Raw genomic sequence first — 12,168 nt, 5'->3', positions numbered from 1 at the left:
AAGGAAGAATAAATAATAAGTGAAGAGTGGCAGGGAATTCTGAGTGTGTGCACCAGGGAATGCAGGGCAGGAAGGATAATCTAAACAGGAGGAAGGGATCAGATCATATAGCACTTTGTTAAAACACCATCCCTGACATATTAACTCTACTGGCTACTTTTGATGACATGGAATGAAGTAAAATGCTGCCAATGTCTGGGATCTCTACCAAATGGAATTTGTGTTAAGAACTCTTCACTTCCCACAAGCTTGCTCTAACTCTGAATGAATACTGAACATTCACATGGAATTCTAGTGTCACCCCTTGCTGAAAAGGAAAATGTCATGTTTGTTTCAGGAAAGGCTCCACGCCTAATTTTGAACATGTTTTCCCAGAGACGGGTTCCTAGTGCACTTGTTAACAAGACTTGGTTCCCACTGTTTGAAAATCCCTCACTCTGTTTTTCCCTCCAAATTCTATTCATTTTTTAATCTCTTCACCTGTCAAATACTTTCACAAGATCAAAGTCATCTCCTTTAAAGCAATTACTATGTTTAAAAATTTGCACTTATTTTAATAACCTGATTAAAGTCATCTGTCCCATTAGTTTAATTTCTATTAGGGAGGGACCTTATCTGTGGCTTGCTCAACATCATCTTTCAATACCTAGGAATGCACTGTGGATAAATTAAATGATGTTTCATGTTTTCTTTGTAATTAGCACTAATTTCTATTTGTACTCTGCCTCAAGGGTAACCCTTATAGAACCTTTATCAATTATCGGTTGTAACCTTCACAAGAATACCTAACAACCAATATCTGATATTAACCAAAGAAAAACATTTTCTAGTCTAGATTTTCCCATTAACCAGATCAGAAAAGATGAAATAATTTTCAGGGGTTATTGCTCTCCAAGCACATGAACACGTTGTCTTTTACGCTGCCTGTAAGAACCCAGTCTTTGTCGTTTAATAAACAGTGTCATCCTCCATTCGGACAAAACCCGCCAACACTTCAGTCCAGCACTTGCCCAAGTGCATAGAAATTATTAGTGTGGCCTCACGGTCAGAAACTAGTTGAAGGGAAGGCGGAAAGCGCTACGGCTGGTCCGGGCGGGACGATTTCGGCCCCCAGCGTCCAGGGTCGCAGAGACCAAGGCGGGTCAAAGTCTCCACAGGCCTTTGTAGTGCGCTGGGCCCCGTGCGCTGACAGCTCGAAAACACGCCAAGAGCCAAAGAGCTAAACCTCCTCTGGCGGCCGGATTGGTCGTCGGACTTACGTCATTTCCGTGAGCCACCGGGCGGGGACTACGGGGCGGAGGCCAAGGGGCGGAGCGAGCTGGCCTCTGAGCCGGAGCTGCCTTAGTGCGACGGGTAGCAGTGGACGAGGTGTTGCGGCCGTATCATGAGCGAGGCGGACGGGCTGCGGCAGCGCCGGCCTCTGCGGCCGCAGGTAGTCACGGATGATGGCCCGGCTCCGGAGGCTAAGGACGGCAGGTAGGCCGGACCTCTAGACCTGGAGCGAGAACCGGGGCAGAGAGGACCGGGGTGACCCTCCTGGGCAACAGCGACTGCTATAACCGCGACCGCGTAAATGCTATGCTAAGCACATTGCAGGAACTCTGATTTAATCCCCACGCAAAACTCGTTTTAGAGAGGAGGAAAGAGGCTCCGACAAAACGGATGCAGGTGCTAGTTCCTTCAGGCTTCAGGTGCAACGTGCGCCCAGTCGACTCTCCGGGTCCTCGCGCAGCACCTGTCCCTTTTTGCCCCGATCTCCAAAGAGGCTGCATCCTCTCTTTCCTTCATTTCATTCGCCCGTTCGTGCTGTCTTTCTTGCTAGCTCACCTGACAGCCATCCGGTCACGGCCCTGCGTCTTTCTGTTCCTTTGCACCCACTTTCCCCAAGGAAAATCTGAAAAGATGCTGGAGTTCCATTTCGTGATCCAGCGAAGAGTTGCCTTCTACACCTGCTCTTCTGCACCTGTCCCCCATCACGCGCTGCGTGAACTGCGGTTCTCCTATACAAGAAGTTATATTATAGGCTTTTTTTTTTTTTGGTGGGAATTCAGCCTTGCAAGTTTTCCTGATGGGGATGGAAAAGCAAAGGAAACTGTAGTTGCTGATCCCTAAAAAAATCTCAGGCTTCGTGTTTTTATTCCTTTTCTGATTTTCCAGAATTTGAGTATGTTGTGTTTTGTGAGCTGAAGCATGATCCTTAAACATAGCATTTGGTATGAATACTTAAAATTCACTTTTCAGTTTTATGTCCTGAGCTTCATGATTTTATAATTTTTAATTTCTAGGGAGAAACAAGAGACTCCATAGACCAAGTTGTTCAACCCATTCTGGGTTGCCTTTCCCTCGGGTTTCCAAGTACTTTCAATGCTATAACTAGGACAAGTTTGTTGCCCTGCTTGCTGGGGATATTATAAATTAATTGGCTGCTGATGACTGATGAGTTTTTTAGAATGGACATGCAAGCATTGGTCAAGCTTTACTACAAAAACTATGAAAATAAGGCACTTTTACACGAGAAATGAAAGAGCAGTTGGCTCTGATGAGGTGCAGTGTGTTGAAATGAAAAGTGGGCATACAGTACTCTAGGGCACTTTTTTAATGGGCCCAACCCTTAGGATGGCTGCTCTGACATTCCTGACCCCAGAGCAGAGGGGCAGACTTAATTAAATTGTTTGTTCAGATTCTCTGTGGGGGATTTCTTCCTTAATGACAAGGTGAATTATATGTTCTAAAGTCATCTTCTGCCACCTGATCTTTTCCAGTATGCCTTTTACATCTGTGTTTAAGATATTTTCTTGATGGCCATGAACAATTGTTCTTATTTTCCTATATTTTTATCTCTCTTTTATTTATTGATCCCTTGACTGTATATCTATAATGGTTTCTTTCAAAGTGAGTTTTTGTCACCATCCTTTCTTTCTACATTTATTATTATGACATTATAGCTAATTTTCATATTTTTTTATCTGCAGTTATATATTTTTCATTTCTTTTGGGGTCATTTCTAGTAGTTTGTCTAATTATCCTCTTGATAACCTGTTGAGGGTTTTAACATACGTCAGGAAAGTCTTGTGTATGGTGGGTGAAATAAAGAAATCTGAATAAAAGTAGGACATAAAACTTAGAATAAACGTTACAAAATAAAATCTTGGAAGACATTAATGATAGAAAAAGGGACAATATAGGTTTCTTAGATCTTGGCCTGAAAGGTAGCATTTGTTCTGTTTTGCTGATGAGGTCATTGAAGTTTGAGTGAGATGATTTATATAAAGTTACAGGAGAAATGAAAGTGAATGAAGAGGATGAAACTGGCTGTTGGACTGTGATTGAAAAGCACATTTTAAGAATATGCTTTGGAAATAAGATTTTTGTGTCAAAGCTCTTGAATTTCTGTTTGTGAGCTATAAGGAGAATTTGATTTTTAAATCCTTTTATTCAGTGTGGAACATAAATGAGCTAAGCACTTAACATACCAGTGCAAGCTTTTTTATAATTATTATTTGGCATCAGTTTCCCCACATGCTATAGAAACTTTATTGAAAGAATAATTGCACACTTTGAAAGTATTCCTTCTCTTTAGGAATACAGTTCTGCCTAGGAAGAGTACTGTTTAATATAAATGTTTAGGAGTGAAGAATGAGTACATTGAGAATTTAACATCTGTTTTTCAATAAACTCCTGTAGGCTTTTAGGCTAATTACAAGTGTCTGCTTTTTTAAAAAAATAATTATAAGTCTCTTCTTTCCATTTGAAGACTGAAGAGTAAGGAAGCAATGTAAAGGAACAGATGGGGCCGTCATAAATTTGTGAATTCAAGAATAGTCAGGAATCTGAAGTTTTCATTTAGTTCTGCCTGTGTGTGTATTTTCCAAATGATTCTTTTAACTTGTCTCTTAACTTCTTATTTTTTTTTCAAGGAAAAATGCTGATTCCAGAAGATCTAATTTAAAGGGATGTGAAAAATGAGCAAATTCAAGGTGCAGTCATTTAAAAAGATTGCACTTGTTACTCTTTGACTTTCTCAGGTTCCAGGGATTACCTTGACATTCAAAATTGCTGGGACCTTATGGATTGGGGATGAACAGGTTTTCCACAAAAATAAACAAACAAACAAACAACCACATGCTATTTTTTTTGGCCTCTCTACACATCAAGACTTCAGTTCACAATTAAAGGCACTGATGTCTGGGCTGCTGAGTTAGAGAACACCTTTCAGATTTGGCTGGTGAAATTTACAGAGGATTTTGTAAACTGTGGCTAGGCTAGCAGTCACTGTGAAAACATGTTGCATCATTGTGATTATGCTCTTGCCTTAGAGACTGTAGAAAATTCCAGGGTGCATGTGTCCTCAAGGAGGTGAGCATTGCTTCAGGCTCTTCTTGAGAGAATGGGATAAACAAATTGATTTCTCAGACTGCAGCTGGGAAGTAAGTTGCCAGCCTTCCTGGATGTGTCAGCACAAGCAGGGATGTATGATGCTTTGTCAGTGAAAATGGACAGTAGTAAGTTAGTGTCCGAATTACAATAATGTGGGCACAGAGTCAAAGGGAAACATGGAGAAAAACTGGGGAAATTGTGAACCTTGGACTACAATAAGTGCATTGCCCAGAGCAGGAATAGGACGGTTACAGGAGCCATGTTTGCCTCATTTTTTTTAACAAGCTAGCTCCATTTCAAATGCTCAGTAATATATATACATGGCTAATGGCTACTGTGTTCCATCAGCAATGGATAATGCTGCTCAAGTACTTTTATTTATTTTGAGGCTATTGTTTATAGAACTTGGCCATACACCTTTCTAGTAGAGGTTGGATGATGATTGAGTAGGGGTGAGGAGGTGTTGATGAACTTTCATTGGGAAAGGAGTTGGATAAGGTTAGTGGTGGCCAGCAACACGGCAAGAACAATTGATAGGAAAAAAGGGGCTCTCAACCTGTAGACCTCCCAACTAGAATGTTTAAGTCTTGCATAAGGCTGCCCAAATTATTTTGATGTAGGCCATCCAGGGGCTGCTGCCTTTGGGAGCACTAGACAGTGAACTCTAAATTCTTCTGCTTTTTATACTCTGTAAATGTAAGGGATGTCGCTGCTGGATACCTGATAAGGATAGGCAATATGGGACACATGTCATTGTCCCTGGAATTTTGACCATCTTTCTAGCTATAGGCACTGTCATTTTCAATCCTGGCTAGACTTTTTGTTTTGGACATAATTGAGCCTTTTATCATTATTTGAAGGGCCAACAAGATGCTTAAGCAGGTGTCATAATCAGATTATTACATTAAGATTTTTTTAAAATGCAAGGTTCAGGGGTTGGATACCCTGGGTTCAATCCCTGGCAAACTCCCACAACTCCTTTAAAAACATATAAAGTTCAGTGTAATAAAGGAGAAGTATTATGAATCTGAGACAAATGAGAAGAATCTCTTTTGTTAGGTGAGGGGGAAAAGTTGCACTTTGGTTGGATTGTCATTATTTGTTGTTATTTTAATGATAATGATAATGATTTTAATGTTAATGATAGCTATAAGATGAAAGATTACACATTGTGGTTTCCCTTGAAAGGCTAGGATGGGAGGAATACTTATATCAGTTTCCTTTAAAAGACAGGAATATCCTGTTAGATTCTGTATAGAATGTCTTTGAGGTCAATACTTACAGCCAACAGCCACACATTTTCCCTATGCACCTTTGAAAGTGTTTGTGTTAGTCAGTTTTCTTTTGCTGTGACATAATAACTGAGGTAATCAACTAAAAGGAGGAAAGGTTTATTTTGGCTTGTGGTTTCAATTCATGATTGTGTGGTTCATTTGCTTTGGGGCCTGTGACTGGGCAGAATATCATGGCAGAAGCATGTGGTGTAGGAAAGCTGACCATCTCATGGCTGGGAAGTAAAGAGAGAGAGCTCACTTTTATAACAAAGCTCCTTTCCTCAAATTCATTAAGCTTGAGTCCATAAGTAGATTCATCCATTCATGAACTCATGCTCCAATCACCTCCCAAAGGCCCCACCTCTGAACATTGGGGACCAAGCCTTCAACATATGAGCTTTGGGGGATATTTAAAATCCCCCAAACTACAACTGTGTTTGCCTCAAGTTTTGGACTCTGCTTTTAAAAGAACCACTCTATCAAAAGCTGTTTTGCCATTGTGTTCATAACCAGCCCCACTTTATTGTATGGATACTTTGTTATTTCCATTGTGTTAAAAAACTTTAGGCCACTTCAAGAAAATCACTGCAGTTATAATGTTCCAGCCTCTGGTGTGGCACTTTGCATAGAAACATCATTGACTTTTTAAAAAACATTTTTTAAAATTGAGAAGTAATTCATATATCACAAATTTCACACATTTAAAATATCCAATTTTGTGTTTTTATTTTTAGTATAATCACAGAATTTTCTAACAGTTATCACCATCTAAGTTTGGAATATTTTGATTACTCAACTATTTTTTTTTATCAATTAGGGTAAAATTGATATACAGTTAATCATTTTAAACTGTACAATTCAGTGATATTTAGTGTATTCACAACATTGGGAAACTACCAGCTCTATCTAGTTTCAAAACTTTCATCACCCAGTAAAACCTTTTGTACTTATTAAGTAATCACTAGGTTGCACTCAGGGGAAGAAGCCACTTCTCCTTTGTACTCAGATGACTTTCAGTGGATAACTGGATAAAGAAATTTTGGTATATCCATACAACAGAATATTCTTCCACTAGTAAAAGAAACAGTGTACTGATTATATTCTGCAACTTGGATGAACCTGGAAGATGTTACGCTGAGTGAAAGAAGTCAGGTTGCAAAAGGCCATGTATTGTGTGATTCCATTGATCTGAAGTATCTAGAATAGGCACATTGCAGTAAGCGTCCAAAGTTTTCAAATCCCCATTCAGTGGGCTGTAGGTCTACCTTCTCCTCTTGTCCTTGGCAGACAGTGTTGCCGATGATGACATAGACCTAGAGTTGGAGCTGGCTCTCACTGGTGCTCTTCCAGTTCTTGCAGTGGTCCACGGGTAAGCCCCTGGAGGCTTTCCCCATGTGTTCCCTCATTAGTAAAGCAGGGAGATACAAAGTTCTGCCTAGTTACCCACATAAAGCACATTGCATGGCATATTCTTATTTTTACTGTTTTTGTCTTTCCTCTTTTGATGGCTCTTACTCTTCTCCCTGTTGCAGACCTCTTAGGTTGTGTTAGCCTCCTGTCAGTCTGTCTGGGCTTAGTTGATCTGTGCTAATTGGGCATTTTCACATGTCCTTATTGGTATGACTCAGTTGCATTAGAAGAAGGTTGTATGACTCTGGGGTTTGGACACAGGATTGGCGGAGCGGGGGCAACCTGACTTTTCCCTTACTGACTGCCTGTATTTTCCAGCAATCTGAGTTCTCATGGCCTCTCCTTGATTAGGTTTGTGGCATTTTATTTGGGTTTGCAGTATCTGGGCCACCTATTTTTCCACCTAGTGAAAGGGGTAAGGACTGTTGACTGGACATTTTACCTGCCTAGGGATTCAGGGTGTGGATTCTGACTGAACCTTATGTGAGCAAAGAGAAGGAAGTTTGGGACAGAGTTTCATAGGTTTTCAGAAGGACAGATGAGAAATGTCAAAGGGGGAAAAAAGTCGTTAGTTCTGCCATTTATGCCTGACCTGCTCTGGAAGCAAAAGCAGTAAGGAGAAGCCAGGTTATACCTTCAATACTGCTCAGAAATGTCCTCAGCTCAGTGTCCAGTCACATCATTTACAAGTTCAGCTTTTGTGCAGGTCAACATTTGGCCTAGCTTTCTACCACTGTATTACAAGGTTCTACTTTCATACAAGTAATTTTGCTTTTCTCCCTTTCCTGCACATTCTCAACATCCTTCTCGGCCCTCATCAGCAGTGCCTTTATGTCTACATTTCTAACACTCTGTTTCCCACAAGTCAGGTCTTTAAGATTATATGTGTCTATTTTGTCATGTTCCTCACTTCTTTCTGAGATCTCACTAAAATTCTAATTAGTTATACATGACAGTAGAATGCATTTTGACACATCATTCTCATTCTTCTGGTTGTACATGATGTAGGAGTGCACTGGTTGTATAGTCGTATACGTACATAGGATATTAATGTCTGATTGATTCTACTATCCTTCTTACCCCCTCCCTTCACCCCTTCCTTCACTCCCCTCTGCCTAATCCAAAGTACCTCTATTCTTCCCTACCCCCCTATTGTGAATTAGCATCTGCATATCAGAAAAAACATTTGGCCTTTGATTTTTTGGGGCTTATTTTTCTTAATATGGTATTCTTTAGCTCCTTCCATTTATTGGGAGATGCCATAATTTTATGGTGACAGGAGGCCTGTGTTCCTTCTGGAGACTCTGGGGAAGATTCTGTTTCTTGCCCACTCATGTTGTTGGCAGAGTTCAAACACCCTTCAGTTGTGCTGTTTAAATATATGCAAGAGAATACTTTTATGAAAGCTGTTTTTTTTTTCTCCCCCATTATCTTTCTTTCCCTTGTCTTTTTCTTCACCTATCTTAATTGAAACTGGAGAATTTATTTATTTTTGGTTTTATTCATTTATTAGCTATAAGCATTCAAAACTGGGCAGGACATTGTTGTTTTCCTATTCAACATCACATTTCACAATAGGGAACTTTGGAGTAAAGAAATCAGCCTGAAGTTGCTTAGCTTGTAGTTAGGAAAGTAAAGATTGGCACCCAGGTTTCCACCTTTCTATACTATGCCTGAAACAGAGTTAAACGTATTCAAGTATCAGAAGATTGTCCTTCTGTCAAAAGTCAAAGCACTGCCCTTAAATAAAATCTTTTTTGTTAAGTATGAATCTTGATTTTTTTTTTCTTTGTCAACATTTTTTATTTCTTGATAGGAAAAAAATTTTCTACCTTAGGAGCTCATGATTTTATTTGGTGCAAGTTAATCTTAATAAGTGTTTAGTAAATTTGAATGCAGTTTGTGTAAGCAAATAATGATCCTGTGAGGTTTATTTTGTAGTAAGATGCCAAATGTTCTCACTTGTTTACCCAGTGAAAAATAATGTATGTGAGGACTGGTTCAGAAATATTTTAGTCACTACTGGTCATTTGTCCATAGCTTTTTTTTGAGATTTCCAAGGCAGCTTTAAGATCTTCCCAAGATTTTAGGGGTGATGATTTGGAGTTTTAATTTTTTTAGATTCTATGTGACTGCCTTTAATATCTGTCAGATCTCTTCTACCAAGTAGACGAGCTGGATTTCTCTTTCAATTACTGAAGGTGGAATTTGCAAAATAATTGGGGAATTGGAGGCTCAGGCAGTTGTCAGGATTCTATTTGCTTCTTGAATTTTCTTTCTGTGTATCTGTATCTACCACCGCCCCCCCCCCCCCCATCCAACCCAGAGGATCCAACCTAGGGGATCCAACCCAGGGCCTCCTGCATGCTAAGCAAGTGCTCTAGCATGCAGCCACATCTCCAGCCCTCTCTATCATTTATCCCTGAGAATCTTAGAGAATATAGTACTGAGTGTTGTTGCTTTGAATCCTTGTACCAGGAAATCTTTTTTTTAAAATATTTATTTATTTATTTTAGTTTTCGGCGGGCACAACATCTTTGTTTGTATGTGATGCTGAGGATCGAACCCGGGCCGCACGCATGCCAGACGAGCGTGCTACCGCTTGAGCCACATCCCCAGCCCCAGGAAATCTTGACTTTTGAGAGAGACACCTATCTTCTCTGTAGATGAGTGTGTATCCTGCACATCATTAGAACTCTTTTCTTCCATTACTTTTTGTGCTCATCAATTCTTTGAGTTTGCTCTCTTTAAAACTCTGCTAAGATCTGGAAAATAACTGACCAGAGTATCTCATACAATTCAAGATATTTTAAAAAAGGACAAAGTCATGTTTGTCAATCCTAGTAATCAGTGTTAACCTTTAATCACAAGCCATAGAAGTTGGTGACCTATCAGTGGGAAACTGGGTATGTGGTCCTATTTCTGCATAAAGGGCCTTCAGATCACCCAAGCTTGTCACTGTGTAGAGCACTGTTGATTGCCTTTGTGTGTTATTTTTGGCAGCTCCTTTAGTGGTAGAGTTTTCCGGGTGACCTTCTTGATGCTGGCTGTCTTCCTTACTGTTCCCCTGCTTGGAGCCATGATGTTGTTGGAGTCTCCCATAGATCCCCAGCCTCTCAGGTGAGCCGCTTGTCATCCTCAGGAGGAGTTACGTGAGGAAATGTATTAGGCTGATGTAACTTCTGGGAAAGAAGGATGAATAAATTAATTTGGCCAAAAGGTAAGTTTCAAGAAATAGAACTGTATGATTTCCTTAGTACCTGTGTTTTCATGTTGGGTTGGATGTTACTCAGTATATGTGTGGTATTATCTCTGTCATTGTTTCAAACCATGCACAAATTAAGGACAAAAATCAAAATAAGAGAAGCATAACAATTAGAGATATTGATGCTAACCCTGATTTATTTGAAGTGGCAAAACAATATACCAGTGAAGATTAATTAAGTTACCTTGTTTAAATTTTATAATCAACTGAACTTTTTTTGAAAACTTGTAATTAATGTTCTGTTTTTCCTAAATTGCCTTTTTTCCAGTAGAGCTGTATGAGTAATATAGTGAATTATAACTTGTAAAAAGGAACCCTTGAAATATATTCTTATTCTGTATTTTATTTAGAGACAGGGTCTCACTGAGTTGCTTAGTACCTAATTTTGCTCAGGCTAGCTTTGAACTTTCAATCCTCCTGCCTCAGCCTCCCCAACCGCTGGGATTACAGGTATATTCCATCATGCCTGGCTCCAGCCCTTTTTATTTTTTATTTTCAGATAGGTTGCTGAGTTGCTTAGGGCCTCACTAAGTTGCTGAGGCTAGCCTCAAACTTGTGCTTCTCTTGCCTCAGTCTCCTGAGTAGCTGGGATTATAGGCATGTGCCACTATACAGAGCCTGAAGTTTATTTTAAATGAGCAGACCATGTAAGGCTTCAAAAGCTTCAGTCAAGAATCATGCTTAATTATAGAGTGAATATAACATTTACAAATGAACAACATATTGTTATAAATAAAAATTAAGATTTTATATTGGATTCAATTCACTTAAAATGTATTCAGCACCTAGTATGCCTAAGTTCAGTGCCCATTTGGATACAGAGACATAAAGAGGGCACAGTTCTGAGCTTAGATTGACATGTGTGGCAAGAGTCAATTTTTGTTGTTGGATTTAGAATTAATAAAGGAGCTGGGGATGTAGTTTAGTGGTAGAGTGCTTGCCTGGCAAGTGCAGGATTCTTGGTTTGACCCCCTGCATATATATCTCTCTCTCTGTGTCTCTCTCACACACATACACACAAACACACATACACCCCCACAGAGAGAGAGAGAGAGAGAGAATATCACTGACTAGAATTAGCAAAGGTACAAAGTATTGTGAAAACACAATGAGATTGAGAATAGACTATGGCTTTGTCAGTTCTGAGGGCGTAGCCTCTAATTCCTGGTATGCCAGCAGGTTCTCCAGTGTGGCTTTCTGCCTGAGCTACACTTGAGGACATTCTGAAACTTCTCTCCAAAGGATCTCTCTTGCTAACCCTTTTCAACATAGAGAAGGACGGCTCAGCCTACCCCAGTAGAAACTTTCTGGACCTTCTTTGATAATCCAGATGGCAAAGGAGAGTGAACAGTGTCCAGAGCTTGGGATCAGAAGTGCATTTTCAAGGGTCTACCCTTGAAAAGGGGGGAACAGCAGAGAGCTGAGAGGGGGAGGATGGGGCTTTAGTGACTGAAGTCCTTTGATCTCAGGGAAAGCAAGTTTATATGTAGAAAGCATGATGATGAAATGCCGTGGGAAGAGGGCCATGCAACTCTGCCAGAAACTGGGAGGAAACTTGGCCCAATAAGGATGTGATGTTGGGCAAAGAAAGTACTCTCCATGGAGTAGATAAGCCTGTTGAGGAAGGAAGGGAGGAGAAGTGAAAAGAAACCATGTGACTGACAGGAATCTCTCCCATGGGCTCAGACAAGACTGACATGCTAAGAAATTGGGAGGATGGGCCCTAACTCATGGAGCAAAAGCCAAAGACCTGCTGAGAGTTCAGGAACAGCAGTGAACTGAGCTTTGGAGAAAATGCTAATCACAGCATTTTAAAAAGCCTCATTTAAAGCCTTGTTCAGG

At 40.2% G+C, this 12,168-nt stretch overlaps 1 protein-coding gene across 1 annotated transcript in view; it reads left to right on the top strand.

Moving 5' to 3' along the window:
• Positions 1–1,309: 1,309 nt before the first annotated feature.
• The window catches only part of Apmap (adipocyte plasma membrane associated protein), a 33,598-nt gene continuing 22,739 nt past the window's right edge, over positions 1,310–12,168 (top strand). Inside the window, exons 1-2 of the mRNA XM_046435330.1 lie at positions 1,310–1,476; positions 10,065–10,181. Coding sequence (XP_046291286.1) covers positions 1,385–1,476; positions 10,065–10,181 — 209 coding nt within the window. The 5' untranslated portion in view covers positions 1,310–1,384. The remainder of the gene's footprint in view (positions 1,477–10,064; positions 10,182–12,168) is intronic.

Source organism: Marmota monax, unplaced genomic scaffold (assembly GCF_021218885.2).
Source record: "Marmota monax isolate L192 unplaced genomic scaffold, Marmota_monax_Labrador192_F-V1.1 WCK01_AAM20220418_F8-fsc00005, whole genome shotgun sequence".
In the NCBI taxonomy this organism is placed as follows: Eukaryota; Metazoa; Chordata; class Mammalia; order Rodentia; family Sciuridae; genus Marmota; species Marmota monax.
Note: the sequence above shows the minus strand (reverse complement) of the source record. Positions and strands in the feature narration are given on the sequence as shown.